Genomic DNA, 18,333 nt, shown 5'->3' on the forward strand with positions numbered 1-18,333 from the left:
GGGACAGCGGAGGGTTTGCCCTGCCCCTCCCGGGGCGCTGGGGCTCCGTGCGGCGCGGAATTGGTCTGCTGCGCTCCAAGGAAGCGCTGTTGGGAACTGTAAATGCTTTCCATGTTGAAAGATCACCAACGTTTTCTGGTCTGTCACTGATGCCCCCTCACCCCTAGTCTGGATGAACCAGGCCACCTACTGCTGAAGTGAGATGTAACGAGTAATTCTGTTTATTTTTTGGAATGATTATATGGACGTGGGTCTTGTAAGTGGGTTCACTGGAGGGAGTTGGAGCCCTGCCCAAATGCTCATTGCATTGTATCGCAAAGAGATTTGCTGACTTCCCTTCAGGGCAGCTGCGTTTAACATAGTTCTGGCCGTCTGTCTCGGAGGACATGACAGCGAATACCCATTGGGGGGGATCTTTGTGTAGGTTAAACTGTTTTGAGAAGTTTGTTTAGCTAAATCCGTGTTTCAAGGATGTCACAGAGTGCGAACAAATGATCCAAAGTGGGAGAGACCTGTGATGGGGGGGCTAGGAAGGGTTCAAAAAACTTTGAGGTGATGTGTCATTTCTCAAACTCCCGGATGTGTTTTGTTTATTTTACAATCATATATTCCTATTTTTCATGATAGTGTCTCTTCTGTTGATGTTCAAAAGATTAACACGAACAAGGCAAAAAGCCTGGCTATATAAAGAAATGGGGACAAAAAGAGCTGTTCAGTGCCCTGCAAAAAAAAAATAAATAAAAGTGATTTTCAGCTTTATGGCAGTTGGCAGAATTAGCACATAACTCCTTTCAAGTTCTCTGCACTGAGTTATTCTTTCTCATGCCTATTTGAAAGACTTGCCCAAACAAATGAAAGTAGATGTGTGAATAACAAAGTTATGAAGAAAGTGTTAGCAGAAACACAGGAGAAAACAGAGGGGAAAATTTGTGTCAGATTGAGGTTTGATACTGACATTCTCTGTCTTGAAAAATTTTATAGCCTATTCTGTGCTTGTTTCACTAGGTGACATCCAAGAGGGTATTCGACAGTTGGAGTCTATTAAAAACAAACCGGAGGTGTCACTTTGCACAATGATGGCCCTTATTTATGCCCACAAAAAGAGCCCTAACCCAGGTATGTTCATTGTGCCATTTCTGTCTTTCACGTTATGCTGACCTTACAAGTGGAGAAAAGAATTTTGTGGATGTTAATATTCCTTTCTCCAATCTAAAACCCGGAGTTATTTCACTAAGAATTACATTCTCAAAAACACAGTTGGTAAACCAAATTATCCTTAAACTGTTCCCCTGGTATCTCTCTGGCTGTGCAGGTCCGTAACTGTTATGACAATTTTGTTAAGCAGTGTGATGTGAAACAGCTCCGAGTGATGATATCACTGTGATCTGAGTCCCCGGGGACTAATAGTGCAGGGTGGCAAAATTATCATGCATTTCAAGACTCTGAGAAAGTCACAGCATTAAGAGTCAGATGTTTTATTTTAATGGCTCCTGGAAAAGAACCAGAAATGAATGTGGCCAAAAGAAAATATTTGGCAGCAAGTCCCACACACCAAATGAAATTTCCACGTGGGATTAACCTGATAAGAGCAACTGACAGTAGCAATGAGGATGTAAGAAAATGAGCCTTGGTGTTAAGAAACACATCACACGTTTTCCTGGGATTCTGGAGCTTAATCGTCTTACATTAAGCTTTCCAGGGCTGCTCTAGAGTTAACTTCTCACTTATTTGGCAAGACACTAGTATCGATGTGACCCTTATTGTTAAACAAACAGGGGGGTTCTTGTGCAAGTGACCATATTGATGAGAACCCTCTTCTATCTTTTCCCTCTGTACCGTATTAATATTTTTAATTGGGAGGGATTGTCTGTGTGTTTATCAATATAGAATACAGAAAACAATGTTTGCTTTGAAAGCCATCGGCTTATGTGCTGCTCTCTTGCAATGTTTTGAGATGCTGACCAAAACCTTTTTCAGATCGAGATGCTGTTCTGGAGTTGGATGCCAAAATGAAAGAGCAACGTAAAACAGCGGGACAGCGGGCTCTGTACCTTGCTGGCTTATTTTTGTGGCATCTTGGTCGTGAGGACAGAGCCCGTGAATACGTTGATAGATTGATCAAAGTGTCCGGTGGTGGTAAAGAGGTAATTTCTTTTCCCCTCGATGTAGAATAGTAATAGGACTGTGTCTGCCTTGAAGCTAGCCGTCCCGCAGTGATGCTGTTTGAAGGTTTCCTATAACTGTTTTGTGTTCTAATACTTTCTTTCTTAATGTCATAAATTCATTTGACAGGACTGAGTAGAATTCCCATGATGATTTTGTTTGCTAAGTATTTGTTTTCACTTAATAAATGAGAGGTCTGCACTGACCAATGGAAATAATGTGTAGTTATGCCAGCTTTGCTACTTGATATTGAGCATCGTAATTCCTAGCAAAAAAGAAAATGTGATAGTCTCACTAGAGGGAGACATCTGTTTTGAATCTGAAGACTCAAAAATACCCAAGGGATCAGAGATTTAATTTTTCAGCAGCTGTTAAAGGCCAAATTTGCGTAGGGTTTTACTGAATGTAGCTTATTTTAAAATCTGTCTAAGTGTTCTATGTAGCAATGTCTTCTGCACTTACACAGATATCAGAATTCACTAGAATATTTACTCTTTATAAGCATTAAAATACACAGAAAACTATTTTGTTTTCCTGTTTCCTAAGTTCAGTTTTGCTTATCCATTTTCCTTGTTTGACGAGACAGTTATATGTGCTTCAGATATTTTGGAAGGTGGTTAGGGGTACTTGGAACTTAGTGATATACGTTTTGCTTATTATTTACAGTTCATTTTGATGTGGTACTTTATGTACTCCTTATATAGAAGTAAAATACTTTGGGGGGGGTTGTTGTTTTGTTTTGGGGTTTTATTTTGGGGTTTTTTTTAAATACTTGAGGATATGAATTTTATCCAGTTTCTGTTGCATAAAAAAATGATGACCCAGATTGTTAGCAATTATAAACTATGACTCTTCTGCTGATGTTGAGTTTTAAATACATGACTGCCCTTCTTAATTTTATGCTGCAAAAGAGCTAGTGATGTTTTATAGTTTTATTATTTTATGATGACAGGTATAATTTCATTAAATAATCCAGCACTTGAAAATAGGCTTGATTTACTTAAGCTATAGTTAAGTGTTTCTTAGTGTTTCATTTAAACACTATAGGAATATATTTAGGAAAATATTGTACAGAACTGTTTGCAGAAAATATTCTTACTGCCCTATGCAATCACTTTTGCAAACTTTTGTTCTGCCTGTTGAGTATGTTTGACTAGTTCAGTGCCATTGTTGTGGGATTTTTTTTAACCCTGTAAGTAAATATACTATTTGATAAATTGAATGCTGGAATAAATTACTAATATTTTAGGCTAATGCAGTAAACTGGTTATAATTTCAAGTATGTACTTTAAATAGTTAAATATAGACACTTTAAGTTCTATTTTATTTTTGGGTTAATTCTGCTTATTACTGTATCTAGTATACTTTTTTAATGTCTGGTTAGGGAAGAATTCCAATTTTTATTTTTTCAGGGGTTGATTTTGAAAGCATGGCTTGATCTCACCTGTGGGAAAGAGACTCACATTAAAAAAGCTTTGAAATACTTTGATGAAGCACTACAGGAAGGCAACGATGTTTTTGCTCTGCTTGGTAAAGTACGTTTACTTCATAGTTTTAATGCTTCCTAAATGTCCTGTTAGTCTTGTGGAGTGATTAGAGAGATGCTGGGAAGAGTCATCTGTAAGTGAAATATAGAATGGGAATATACTCTTTTTATGAAGAGGAAAAGACTAGATTTTAGCAGAAAGGAGGTTTTAATTGATTTATAAAATTGTTTAAGGAGTATAGAACAGTTATCACAAAATGATTACTGGGACAATAAAAATGTGCTGACACTTGTTTCAGTGTCTGTAGACAGCCACCAAAGCTAAACACTGTAGTGTGATCATCTGTAAACACTGTTAACACACTTTTTTACTCATCTTTAGTCCTTCTCAGGTGTTTGTTTTGAATATATTTCCTTAGGCCCTGAAGCTAAATGCGGAAAAACATTGTTCAATTGAAGATTAAAGTTCACGAGAGTGTGTGCAATGGTAGTTGGACAGACATGCTGGGGTCTGTGTGGCCTGTGGAGTTCAGTTACTAGCATATCTCAAATTTAGTTACTGCAGCTAGATTTTACACAGACAGCTGTTGTGCTGTGGCTTAAGAAATTAACTCTGATAAACCGCTATATTTGCACCATTTCTGTCTCAAAAGTATGAAATAAAATGGCAGGCACACCTGGGGCATGGTGAGTAAATGTTAAGCATCAAAGCAAAACAGAGGACTTAAGCCCTAAGGGGAATTTCTATCCAAATTAGTTTAAAACTCTGATACTTGGTGGTTCAAGCAGTGGCGTACCAAGTAAAATGCTTTACAATTAAAAAATTATTAATTTTTGCAAGAACAACAGTGACCTACTGATTGTGAGATTTTAGATGGTATGTACCCCAGGGACTGAAAAAATGTTTAACCTGTGGGTTGGGTTCAATATCCTAAAATTATGAGATGTTTCATAAAAAGTTATTTGAAGCCTATTAAGGCAATTCCACTCTTCACCTGTCTCTTGTCCTCATGCTTGTAGCTGACTAAGGGCTCAAAGGCTGCAGTTACCACACACTGGGGTTTACACCTCATCTTTTGCTATTTGCTTGTTACAGCCACAGTGTTGTGGTTGATGATGAAATAAAAGTGTTACTTAAAGATTTATTTTTTTTCCTCACTAACTCTTTTTCCTGGTTTCTGTGTGAAAGCAATTCTGAATCTTCTCACCTGCGTGAGGGTGCAGCCTTTGATGCGACTTCTCTCCCTTCCGTTAGGCACAATATTTTGAAGTCCGACAGAATTATTCAGCAGCTCTGGAAACCGTGAACCAGATAATTGCAAACTTTCCAAACTTCATTAAAATTCATCAAGAAAAGGAAGCTACAACTGGCCTTGGAGGACTGGGAGCAGGCAGTTGAAACGGCACACAGGTCGAGTATGAAGCTGCACGCCCCTAATTGTGTTCTTGTCCTGTTTGCAATGTAAGGACACTTTGAAACAAAAATAGATAGGTTTGTGTTATTTATTAATGAATTAAAATTAGTTAAATCACTTTAAAAAAATCTCCTTTAGGATAAAACAGATGATAGAGTAAAGGTTTTATCTTGATTTCTTTACATTCACCTTTTTTTTTGACTTTAGACTATTGCAGAAAGATGCCCTCAATTTAGAAGCCATAAGAATGGAGGCCCTGCATTATCTGTGCCGGGAAGGAAATATATCTCAGGTGAGTCTTTTTATGAGCAGACTGCCGAGCACAACACCGCCGTTGTAGGGACTAGGTGTCCCGTGCACTACCTTCTTTATATCTTGTCATCATGTACTTCATCTGCTCCTGTGCTACACTACTTACCTGCGGGAAGGGGTATATTCGCTTATTCTGATTAAAATGGCTGCTGGAGCTTATTGTTGAAGGATTTTGTGGATACCAAGGCATCCAATTTTTTACCTCCATCTTTACAGAGACCAGGAATCAAGCCAAACCAAAGTGTCCTCTGGGACAGTTAACTGAATAGTGTTGATTTGAATCATCAAAGCAATCTCTTGCTGTTTAAATGCTCTTTTAAATAAATTCGTAAGTTATTTTAAGCCTTCCATTCATATTAAGTATTTTATTAATTGAAATAAGAGAAACAGTTGGGTCTTGTGGTGATAGAGTTTAGGAGGGTGGGGGTCGTAGTCAGTAACAGCCTGAGTTAAGTTGCATAGCCTGTGCTTTGTTCACCGTTTTTGGACTATTACTGGGTTTTATTTTTAGGTCTAAGATTCTCTTTAACTTTTCCTTCTATTTCCAAGATCCTTTTTTTTGCACGGGTATACATGCATGTATTTTGTACTTTGAGGAAATTTTCAAATACATTTTATAAATTGTAAAAAAAAAAAAAAGTAATTAAATATTTTAAAATATGTTATTGTGCAAAAATGCTGATATAATTCAAGCGGAGATTTAGCAAGTGAAGTGATTTCAGTGCTTTGTAGATTTTTTTGAAGTTCTAGAAGAAAATGTATTTTAGGTCAAGTCAGTGATTATTGCAAAGAATTCTTTAGTGTATTTATAATTTAAGTCTTATTTATGCAGTCTTAGGAAATATGGAGAAACAGTAACAATTACAGACTTCGGTAAAGCCATCCAGGAATGAAACTGCCTGGGCATGGCAGGGTGTAAACAAAAGGTTCTGGGATAAAATGTCACATGTGACTAAGACTTATGTTTAGGAAGACGTTAAAAAACTTGATCAGATATGAACATGAATCAGGTGCCTGTGTCCAAAGTTATATAAAAAAACCCCATGTTCCCTATTACTGTAACCCCAGAAGTATCTAAGGAACCTTAGGTGGTTTGGTGCCAGAAGTCTGAGCACCTGGAAGTGCTGTAGTTTTGAGCACATGTGATTGTATCGCACTTGAAGCCTGAACAGGATTCACAGGCTGGATTCCTCGGATTATCTTGTTTTATGAGACTTTTTCATCAGTTCCAGCTCAAGTCGTGGATGTTTTTTAGAGCATGGATAGAGGACACATGATCTACTTTATTGTAACTGCAGCATGCCAAAATACTTTTCTAGGAATTCCAAAATAAATCTAACTCCTAGCCCTGAAAACATCTGAGTTTATTACAAGATAATACTGCATGGTAAAATCTGTGACTACTTTTTAGTGAAGTTGTCCTAATCTGATCATTCTTTCTATTACTTACTGTGTTGCTTCTTTTTTCCAAGGCTTCAGCGAGACTGGGAGACCTAATTAAAGCACTGGACAGGCTAGAACCGCGTAATTCGCAGCTCTACTGTAAAATGGCTTTAGCTTTCAGTAGAATGGTGAGTATGCTTTTTTCTTGAGCATCATACATCTCTCTGTATACTGTGGCTTTTCTCTTTTTTCTTTTCTTTTCTTTTTCTTTTCTTTTTCTTTTTCTTTTCTTTTCTTTTCTTTTCTTTTCTTTTCTTTTCTTTTCTTTTCTTTTCTTTTCTTTTCTTTTCTTTTCTTTTCTTTTCTTTTCTTTTCTTTTCTTTTCTTTTCTTTTCTTTTCTTTTCTTTTCTTTTCTTTTCTTTTCTTTTCTTTTCTTTTCTTTTCTTTTCTTTTCTTTTCTTTTCTTTTCTTTTCTTTTCTTTTCTTTTCTTTTCTTTTCTTTTCTTTTCTTTTCTTTTCTTTTCTTTTCTTTTCTTTTCTTTTCTTTTCTTCTTTTCTTTTCTTTTCTTCTAGATAGATGCTGGATGTCTACAGAAAAGTAGAAGATTGCAGACAGTTGAAATAGATGGCTTTGTGTAGCCTTTGGCACCCACGTTTTAAAAGGTTTACGTTCAGTATGAATTGCAATACTTAAGCCATCTCGTTCCAGACTTTCCAGTGAAAACACACTCAGCTGTGCACAAAGCATAGTCTTATTGTAGTAGAGCAAGAAGGTTAATCACAGCCTCTTTAGTCTTTATATTTATCAGAATCGTTTTAATCAAAGCAACTATCAACTATTCTGTATTATGTGGTGTTGTACGTTTGAGTCCAGCACACTTTAATATCACAGTTTTTATGGAATTACTCCAGATTATGTTAGATTTAAATGAGATGCTGTTGCTGCAACTGCTACAGCAATACTGAGTGTGTTTTTCTAAGTGAATCTGAAAAATAAGAAAAACTTAAGGTTTAAAGATTATTCTTACCATTAGTGTGGCCGGAACCAGCTCATCCTTCAACATACACAAATTCTAGTTGAAAGAGCGTCTGATCTGGCATCTGACAATGCAGAATTTGCTACTGAACTTGGCTACCAAATGATTTTACAAGGGAAAGTGAAAGAAGCTCTAAAATGGTACGAGACTGCTATGACGCTTGATGAAGCAAGTATTTCTGCACTAACTGGTAAGGACTTACACTTTCTTTTGGTTTTTACTGGTCTTAAGATACAGACACTGCTTTTTGGATCAACTTTTTCTGCTACTGCTATGAGGAAAATCTGGGACTGCTAGGACGGGAGCATTGGGCAGTCCTTTCTGATTCATGTAAAGCTGACTTCCTTGGAGCAAGTTTCTCTTCACTGGTTATGTCTTTTGGTCTTCCTTTTGAAAAGTGAAATTTTTCTGAATTAGTATTCTCAAAGTAATGGTGAGGACAGAAATGTGGCTCTATTTTTTGCTTTATTTCCACAGTGTGTGAGAACTCTTAGGCACTACAAAAGTAAAAAAAAAGAAGAGCATTTGATAGAATGAGCTGTCCTCGGCTACATATATGTGTAAATCAGATTGAAAAACATAATCGAGTCAGAATATCTGATACTTTTGATGTACATGTTATGTTCTTGGGAAAATATACTTTTATTAAAAGTCCAATTGCTGTCAAGAAAATGGAGAGTAAATATAATATACTTGCTGTACAGATTTTCCCCTACATTTTTTTCCTTAACTACGCCGTTGCCTTCTAGTCTGAAACTTCAAACAGTATGAAAAATTTAGAGGGTAGGAACAGTTTTTGTGTGTGCTTGAAGGATGTACGTGGGTACGTTTTCCTTCTTGTACTTCTTCAAAATTTAAAAGCAAAACTTTATGGTGCTTCTGCTTAGTCTAGATCTAGTTGAAGATGTACTGTTTTAAACTTCCTAATATAATGGGTGAGATCTCTCCATGAAACAGCTTTATGGCACTGCATATATTAATGTGTCAATCATATATCACCTATCTTAGGTATTTCTAAGTACATAAAATCTGCATTTCCGTAAGTCTTGATCTATTCTTGTATCACCACTTTATGAAGAGGTTGAGGAGGGAAAAAGTTAATTCTGGAAAATAAAGTATGTGCTTGTTGAGGAAGATGCATCTGCAATAAAATATTTAAATATGTTACAGGAATGATCCGGTGTCAGCTAATACAAGGGCAATTAGAAGATGCAGAGCAGCAGTTGGAGTTTCTTAATCAAATTGAACAGACGAGTGAGAAATCTGGGGTAGGAGACATCCTCCTTCATTAAAATATTTTGATTACAGTCGGATTTGTGGTCTCCTAGCTAATTCATGTTCTGTATTTCGGTCATTTAAGCAGAGCATTCTTAACGGAGTACCATTAAATCGAAATTTCAGTTTTTCATCCTATCTCTATAAGTTAATGTTGCCTGACTTTGCAGCACAAGTGTGCTTGCGGAGCAGAAGCATCATCGCCTTCCTGCAGCGCTTAATCTCTGAAGGTAAATTTGAGATGTTAAGAAGGGAGTTGTTTTTAGGATTTTGCGCTCAGAAAAATGTAGAACTTCTTGCCCAAATTAGAGAAATACATTGATCTTATCAGTGTCATTTACAGTGAGCATGCTAAATGTCTTACAGTATCGCTAAATATAAAGAAGAAATGTCTAACATTAATAATTATGTAGATGTGTATGAGTAACAGATGAGCGTATCTGAAATGTGGAAAATGTTTTGTTTCTTTTTTCTTCTTTTTTTTTTTTCTGTAGGAATTATTTTTCTTGCGTGCAGTCCTAGCTATGAAAAGACATAAGAGACAAGAAGAAGTTATTGCCTTAGTAACTGATGTTTTGGATACTCATTTTTCATCTTTGCGTGGTTTTCCTCTTGGTGTGGAATATTTCGAAAAACTAAACCCTGATTTCTTGCTAGAAATTGTTAAGGTATATCTTAATTTTTGCCCTGCACAGGTAAGCAGCTCTAGAAATATAGAAAACTTTCACTCTTAAAATGTGAATTTATTTGAAAAAAAAGTGTGCTTTAAGATATATACCACTATTTAATTAAAGTAACTCTGGGAATACATCTTTTGTGAAGTGAACAAGTTGCAATAATGACCCAAGGAAACTTGGGATATTTTTTTAATGTACTGTCTATGTCTGTTTATATTTTCTGATGAGAAAATTGTAACAATATATTTAAGAGCTATCTCAACATGAGACTAAGATGTTCACACTGATGATACTACTCTTGAAATATTTTTGTCACCCTAGGATATCTTTTTAATATACATATATTCTTTCTTTGTTTCAGTTTCTTTCATATGTTGGTAAAAATCAGTGGAATACTACTTTTTTATATTGTTGTTACTTATTCCAAAGAAAAATCTCACACAGATGGCTAATTTTCTGTGATTGGATGTGGTTGTGCTAGTTTTGGCAACAAAGGCTCTTAATAAACAGAACTTAGTAAATGGAATGAGGACCTGACATCTCCAAAGCAGAAGGAGCGCATTTAAAGTTTCTTTAAACAGTGTCTTCCTTAAATACATTATTCTTGTGAAATAGCTGGGAATAGACTTGTCCTGTCATTAGCAGACTTCTTCCCTTAAATACCTGTTTATGTACGGCTTTAAACTCTAACTGGCAAACAAGTAGGTTTCCATGGTTATGGTGTGTCCCACCATTTATGGTGAAATGGTAGTTTTTGAACCATCAGTAGCCGTGACAGTCGCGCAGATGGAGACAAGGAAGTGTCGCTCTGGGAGGTGGTGTCTTGCTGGAACATATCCCTGGGGTATATTCAAGAAGTACTTAAGGGCAATAATGTATTTTAATTTGGAGTGAAAGCTGTTTTCCCTGAACTATTGTCCGTAGAAAGATTTGTAAAAGGAAAGATGGGCTTTTCCTGAAGTTTCATTGCTTGCTTTATCGCTGCAAAGTGAGGAGATTTAGCCAGATGATGGAGGCTTCCAGTTTGACAGTGGAGGGTTCTGCTTCTCCAGGATGTGGGTCCTGTGGAAATGTTATTGGCGAACAGAAGGGTCTGTAGGTTGCCTTTTCCTTTTTAGGAACAACAGTTAGCAGCTAGCTTAAGTTGGCAGGAAAAGCGGGAAATAAACAATGTTTCTGACGACGAGCAGCCAACAGTGAGGTGGGTTGTACTTGCAGTTTACATGAAAGCACCTATTTTTCAGCTGCTATTTTCAGCGTGTTGCTAGCAATGTGGGTATGTGTCCTGGTGTGGAGTGAGGGTAGGAGGGACTGAACCAGAATGTTTTCTTGTCACTCTTTTGATCCTTCATTCCAGCCTCACCTCTCTTAAAATTTAATTCATGTTGCCATTGTGTTGAATGAATTGGTGTCCTGGTAATTCAGAGTATGTCACCAAATGTTTGTGGATTGACTCACTTCTTTTTACATCAGGTCTGAAGAGTTTTATCTGTTTGAATTTAAAGTGAAACTCAGACTTAAAATGAAATTTAAGTCCAAAAGCTGTCAACTGAAGTGCTGATTCTAAATTTATTATGGTTTTTTTACTCCTAGCCTGCAAGTCCTGGGCAGTCTCCTTCACCACTTCTGAAGCACTGTGCTTCTGTTCTTGAAACTGTGATAAAAACTGTGCCTGGTCTTCAACAAGCTGTCTTTTTACTTGCAAAAGTGAAATACTTGTCAGGTAATGGTTATATGAATGGTTCACTCTCAACCTCTTTAGCTTCTTTAGTAGAAGAATTAATTTCACACTTTCAAATCATAATGAATATATTTCTTTCACTGCAGGACACTGCATTACAGGTGAAGTGAAGAACATTTGCAGTGCCTTTTTTGTGATTTGGAACAATTGGAAAATATGTTTGACCTGGTTTTGATTTCAGTTCATAGCTGTGTAATACTTGGAGTTTATTCACTACAAGCTCGCTTTATTTTTTGAGAAAACTCCCACAAGTTATAAAATGGTGAATAATGAATAAATATATTTAACCTCTGTATTTCATATCAACTTTTTCACTTTTACTTTTTTAACTTCCTAGGGGATATTGAAGCAGCTAATAGTAATCTACAATACTGTCTTGAAAGGAATCCTTCTTATGCAGAGGCACATTTACTGATGGCCCAGGTGTATTTGGCTCAAAACAATACTAAACTATGTTCTCAATCCTTGGAACTTTGTCTGAGCTATAATTTTGAGGTGAGTTGGATAAAAGAATGAAGCCATTTTATTCAGTCAGTTGTCTGAAGTTGTTTCCTTTTGTATATAAAAATTTTTAAACTGAACTTTCCCTTCTACTACAAGTTTAATATCTAAATGTTTCTAGAAACATGGCATCTGAATATTTATCAAAGAAACGACCATAAGGAAAAAAACCAGTATCTTATTAAAACATACTGTTTTGAAATACAAAAGAAAGAAATTATAGCTTTTGCCCAAACTCTTACATATATATTAAAAACATATTATATAAACAGAATTTGTAATTCCAGACAAACTTTGCCACAGTGTTTAAAAGCCAATGTCGAAGGACTTGAAGAGCCATACAGTGTTGTTTGTGGACTTTTTGCACAGATGTACAGTTTCTAATGACGATATGCACAGATGCAGGAAGGCGTCAGAAGGGGTCTATAGTTACCTCATAGAATCATTCAGGTTGGCAAAGACCCTTGGGATCATCGAGTCCAACCATTAACCATTTCTATTCTAGAAAGCTCACCCCTAAACCATATCCCCCAACACCACATCTAAACAACTTTTAAACACATCCATAGCTGGTGACTCCACCACTTCCGTGGGCAGTCTGTTCCAATGTCTGACTACTCTTGCTGTGAAAAAACTTTTCCTGATGTCCAGTCTAAACTTACTCTGTTGCAGTTTGAAGCCATTCCCTTTTGTTTTATCGCTCATTACCTTTGAGAAGAGACCAGCACCAACCTCTATACAATGTCCTTTCAGGTAGCTGTAGAGAGTGATGGGGTCTCCCCTCAGCCTCCTCTTCTTCTAACTAAACCAGGCCCAGCTCTTTCAATCACTCTTCCCAGGATTTATTCTCTGGGCCTTTCACCAGCTTCGTTGCCCTCCTCTGCACTCACTCCAGCACCTCGATATCTCTCTTACATTGAGGTGCCAAAAACTGGGCACAGTTCATGCTGCCTTAAGCACTTGAGTAGCCATGTGCTATACTCTCTTCCATTGGTGTCACATCTTTGTCCATCTTTGCTGTTCCTTCAAGAGCAAACTTGGTAGATTATGCCCTGTATTAGAAAACTTCCACTGTTCTGCAGTGATCCGCACTGGTTTTTCTTCTTAGGGCTTTTTGGTTTGCTGACATCAGTGGAACTTTATGTAGGATTAACACTGAGTTGTGAGCTCTCCATGCAGCACCTACTGGGTGTGAGTTGTGCTAAGTCTCTTGACAGCTTAACTAAAAAGTTACAAATGGCCATTTTCTTGCAAATATGCTCCCATCTTGGTTCCTTCCTCCAAGTGACGCAAGAAAGTTGAAGATTAACTCCCAATTTGAGACACTGAGGTGCTTGCAACTTTATAGTTACATTTCCCTTGTGGACGTTTTCTTTTCATGTGAAGTGTGTTTTAAAAAGGTGAAGAAGTGGCAGGCAGGACTTGTGCCCAGTCAGGATTGAACACTTTTTAAAATTAATAGCATGATGAAGTGTGCATACGGCAGTGCGGAAGATGCTCAGAGGCCCTTGAAATTCAATCTAGTTTCAAATAATGCTGTAATGAATGTTTTTCTATCCCAATGTCTCATCTCATGTAACGTTTTTCACTTTTTTAATTAAAAACTGACTTAATTACTAGTTTGCATACTCTTTGAAAATTATTATATTTTTGGAAGTAAATTACTGGAGTTGAAATTAGATGTATTTGGAGGAAAGAAAGAACCAAGGTCAATATTTAAAAAAAAAAAAATCAAAACCAAAACTAAAAATCTTTCATGCATAAAGTTAAACGTGGAAACTCCTTATCTTATTACATTTTTTAGGTGAGAGAACATCCTGTTTATCACTTAATTAAGGCCCAAATCCAGAAGAAGATGGGAGAATTATCAGAAGCTATTAAGACCTTACAGATGGCAAAGAATTTACCCGGAATGAGAAAACCTGCAGCTTCCTCAAAAACGAAAGGAAAAAGAATCGAAATTGATGCAAGTGATTGTGCGTCAGTCTTCCTGGAGTTAGTAGAAGCTCATCGTTTGAATGGAGAACCGGTATGACGGCAAACTTGTTAAGGTGGAATACAAACCTCAACGCAATTTCCTCTTTCCAGTAGCAGAAGACCCTATCCTCATTAGTTCAGGATAGAAAACCATCACTTTTTTTTTTTTACCAAGAGGATTTGCTTGGTAAAATTTCCAAGATATTAATATTTGACTTGACAGCTTCTACCTTAAATTGTACAGATGATGTACTCAATTTTGAGTCTACAAAACCCATTTGAATCTTGAGTAGGAGATACCGCTGATGATCATTTTCCTGCACGTAGTTTCCTGTTTTGCTGTCAGAATGCTATTAGGAGTTTTTGTGGACTGTGTACTTATCTTTGTGCAGCGGCATCCTTACTATCAGCTGTATCTTAATAAGCAGCAGGACGCCCCATGTGTACAGCTTCTCTTACATTTTTATACAATTGTGTAGTTGGAAGGGACCTCTGGAGGTCATCCTGCTCAAAGCAGAGGCCGTTAGAGCAAAGTGCCAAAGGCATTGACCAGTTGAGTTTTGAGCATCTCCTTGTATATATGCAACAGAGATGTTAATTTTCTCTACTAAGACTTTTTCTGGTAGGTCGTAACACATAATTTATTTATTTTTTTTCACAAAATCTGGGGGGAGCAGGGTGGGGGAGAAACCAAACCAAAATCATTTCGGATGTTTTAGCAAAACAGTTGATTACTGTGTTTTGGGGTTTTAGGTGGATGTTGTGGTTGGTTTGCTTAGTACTCCCAAACATTCAGTTGCTTATGATGTCTTTATTTTTGGTCGTTAAACAATGGGAAATAAATCAGTTCTATTGGTTTTATTATTTGCAGCATGAAGCTGCTATAGTACTGCAAGATGCCATTAATGAATTTTCTGGAACTCCCGAGGAACTAAGAGTTGTGATTGCAAATGCAGATCTGGCTATTTCCCAAGGGGATGTTGAACAAGCCTTGACTATGCTCCGAAATATTACGCCTGAACAGCCTTACTTTGTACAAGCTAAAGAAAAAATGGCAGATATTTATCTTCAGTACAGGAAAGATAAGAATTTGTACGCTGGCTGCTACAGGTAAAAGTTTGTGGTGTGTGAGTACATTTCCCAAGGTGTTTAATGGTAGCGTGGGGAGCTCATTTTTTCCATTTCTACTACAGAAATATTTAGTGACTTAATGAATTCATTCAAGTAAGTGTTCTAACATTTAAAACAGTAGTTTGAAGTCCTGTTTTGGACAGCTATCTCTGATTTGGGTTTATTTTCAGAAATAAAACTAAAATCTGCAGAGATTAAAATTGCTCTGCCCTATTTGTTACTGTTGTTTAGATACCTGTATTGACATGTTAAATATTGAACAAGGTTCTGTCTCCTGTTTCCAGAGACCTAGTAGAAAAACTGCCAAGTGCTCATACTCTTCTTCTTCTCGGTGATGCATACATGAATATTCAAGAGGTGAGTGCTTGCTGGAGATGAATAGAATGATTGAGTCATTTGTTGACTTTGGCAAGTTGAGACAATGTAGCACACTGGCTCTTATTGATTGCTAGTTGGCAAACAGAAACTGCTGTAGGATGTAAAAAACCATAATTGCTGGGTACGATGTAACTGTACCAAGTTCAAAGAAAAAGCTGTTGAAAATGCATTTCTTCTAATATCTGACCTGGTGACTTTTGTCTAGAACACTGACCCAGGAGGTTAACAAAAACCTGAAGTGAGAGCTAAATTAAGTTGGAAAGAAATTGCAGATGCTTAGAAGTGTTCTGAAGCTTAGAATAATTCTAGGTAACTTAGTCCTCATACTGAAAGTTTTATTTAAAACATCGAGTTTCTGTACTTTTTTTGTATCCTCTGCTTTCTTGATGAACTGGAAATATTATTCAGTATTTGTAGGAGACAATGTAGTCAAGTGGACATAGGAATTTGAAATATACATATTTAAATTCATATTTTGAAAGAATAGATTGGATTAGGACACACTAGTTTGGGGGTCTATAGATGATTAATGGTTGTTTACTTATTAATACTTGTGTGTAGTTTTCTCCTTAGTGAAGAATTATAAAGCAAAAGGGAATTTGTTTAGAATGGATGATCATGCAACACAGTAAATACCTCGTGTAAGATTATCTAGTGAAAATGGTAGCAGAGGAATTCCAGTGGAAAAAGGATCAGATTAATTCAAACTTATTTCTTTCCCAGGTTCTCCCTACATTCTGTTTTAGCATAGAAATGAAAATTTACTAGGATTTAAATTTCCTGCAGTTTCATAGTGACAGTTTTTCTGTCAGAAGCATTGTAGTTTATGAGCCAGTAGTACTTTGCAGCCATTCCTGGAGGTGTTACCAGATTTTGTTTTCTTTATACACTTTATCTTAATCCTTGACTTCTGTGTGTTTTGTCTTTTGCCATTAAAGCCTGATGAAGCCATAGAAGTCTATGAGCAGGCCTTGAAGAAAACTCCCAAAGATCCAGCTTTAGCAAGTAAAATTGGAAAAGCCTTAATCAAAACGCATAACTACTCAAAGGTATTCTGCAATAATAGCGTGTTAGACTAATTGAAGTATTTCTTTAGTCTGTTATTGTCAACATGATTTCAGGTTGGATGCAAGAAACATTTCACTTTAAAGCACTAAACAGTCTTTTTATCTTGAAAGTAAGTTTGAAGATCCCCTACAAAATACCTGGTCAGTCAGCTCTGTGGCCCTTGCACAGGACAGGAAGGAGAAGAAAGTATTTTGGGGCAGCTGTAGTGCTGGGGAAATCACGTGATTGTACTCTTAGTGCTTACATACAGGAATCTTGACCTTGGGTCTTTTAGGTTTTATTTACATCTCACTGAGTCTTTTAATACAACGTTCTTAAGTAGTCTTCATGTTGTCAGAAAGACTTAACTGTTTTGTGCTGACAGTATTCTTAAGCATATGTGCTGTGAAAAGAGCTGAGAGTTTCTCATTTACTTTTTGGAGGAAGCAAACATCTTCCCAAGCTGGCATGAACATTCTGAACAAGTGCCTTTGACGTGGATTGATAGACAAGGCTAAATTGCAGAGGAATCTGTGCCAACTTCCTAATTTTCAGTATCTGCTCTTTTGTCTAGTCACTTGTATTGAAATCAAAACCACTAAATGAGTACAGAAAGTGCCTGGGAGACCAAGTAAGAGAAATAGCCGTACTTTGTTTCAGCAGCACCTCTTCCATAAATGCCTAGCACAATCTGTACTTCATGGAAGTTATTTCAGATAATGTTCTCTATCTCCCTTGAATCTGGAACAATTTAGGAGGAGGGCCACGAAGACAATCAGGGGCTTAGAGCCCCTACCCTGTGAGGACAGGCTGAGAGTTGGGGCTGTTCAACCTCCAGGGAGGCCTTGTAGCAACCTCTCAGTACGTAAAGGTGGCTGCAGGAAGGAAAGGGAGGATCCCTTTATTAGAGACCATAGTGATAGGACAAGGAGTGATGGTTTCAAATTGAAAGAGGGTAGATTTAGATTAGATATTAAGAAGAAATTATTTGCTGTGAGGATGGTGAGGCACTGGAATGGGTTACCCAGAGAAATCTTGGATGCCCCCTCCCTGGAATTACGCAACAGCAGCAGCTCATGAAAATGTAATTCAATTGGCGGCGACGCTGTCACAGATAGAACATGTTAAGATGGTCAGGTTATGTAAATGCAAGTTTGTCAAAATGTGCGCTCTAGTCAGTCGATTTACCTTTAATTTGCTATTACATTTTTGGAAGTCTTAACTTGCAAGTAAGTAACATCTTTCTAGTAACAGTATTTATGAGAAATGGCTTGATTAAAACAGAAGTGAAGAAGGTAGAAAAAACTCTAAGCAGCATGTCATTAAATACCTAAGTAGCAAGGTTGTTGTCTTTAAGATTTGTCTTTAAATAATACTCAGATTTTTGTTTCCTCCTCTTAGGCAATCAGTTACTATGAGACTGCATTGAGAAGCGGTCAGCAGAATTTTCTTTACTATGATCTGGCAGAGCTTTTGATGAAACTGAAGCAGTATGAAAAGGCAGAAAAAGTACTTCAGCAAGCTTTAGCTCATGAGCCTGGTAGGAGTGTTATTAATTTACAGAAAAATATGCAATTTCTGCTATTGTTTGTGTTTCTTGCCTGGTTCTAAAGAATAAACAACTTTAATATAAACTTTTTTTGAACTGTAAACCACAGCAAACTATTAAGTGATAAATGAGAAATGTGGTCTTAAATGAATTTCATTTACATTTAAAGGTGCATTTGGCAGGGCTTTTAGATTTGGAACATCTGTGGTAGATGAGGTAAATACAACAGCAGAGCTCTACACATTCAAGGTTCCTCTTTT

The 18,333-nt window shown here is 36.9% G+C and overlaps 1 protein-coding gene across 1 annotated transcript in view; it reads left to right on the forward strand.

Annotated features, from left to right (window-relative positions):
* Nucleotides 1-981: 981 nt before the first annotated feature.
* Nucleotides 982-18,333, forward strand: part of LOC104278004 (tetratricopeptide repeat protein 21B-like) — a gene marked incomplete at its 5' end in the record, with an annotated part of 36,650 nt that continues 19,298 nt past the window's right edge. Inside the window, 17 exon segments of the mRNA XM_009874836.1 lie at nt 982-1,116; nt 1,978-2,144; nt 3,576-3,698; nt 4,905-4,987; nt 4,989-5,060; nt 5,272-5,356; nt 6,849-6,947; nt 7,795-7,987; nt 8,968-9,065; nt 9,567-9,767; nt 11,343-11,472; nt 11,828-11,985; nt 13,796-14,020; nt 14,840-15,078; nt 15,384-15,456; nt 16,416-16,526; nt 17,926-18,064. Coding sequence (XP_009873138.1) covers nt 982-1,116; nt 1,978-2,144; nt 3,576-3,698; nt 4,905-4,987; nt 4,989-5,060; nt 5,272-5,356; nt 6,849-6,947; nt 7,795-7,987; nt 8,968-9,065; nt 9,567-9,767; nt 11,343-11,472; nt 11,828-11,985; nt 13,796-14,020; nt 14,840-15,078; nt 15,384-15,456; nt 16,416-16,526; nt 17,926-18,064 — 2,331 coding nt within the window.

The sequence above is a fragment of the Apaloderma vittatum genome, unplaced genomic scaffold (assembly GCF_000703405.1).
Source record: "Apaloderma vittatum isolate BGI_N311 unplaced genomic scaffold, ASM70340v1 scaffold16088, whole genome shotgun sequence".
Taxonomy (NCBI): Eukaryota; Metazoa; Chordata; class Aves; order Trogoniformes; family Trogonidae; genus Apaloderma; species Apaloderma vittatum.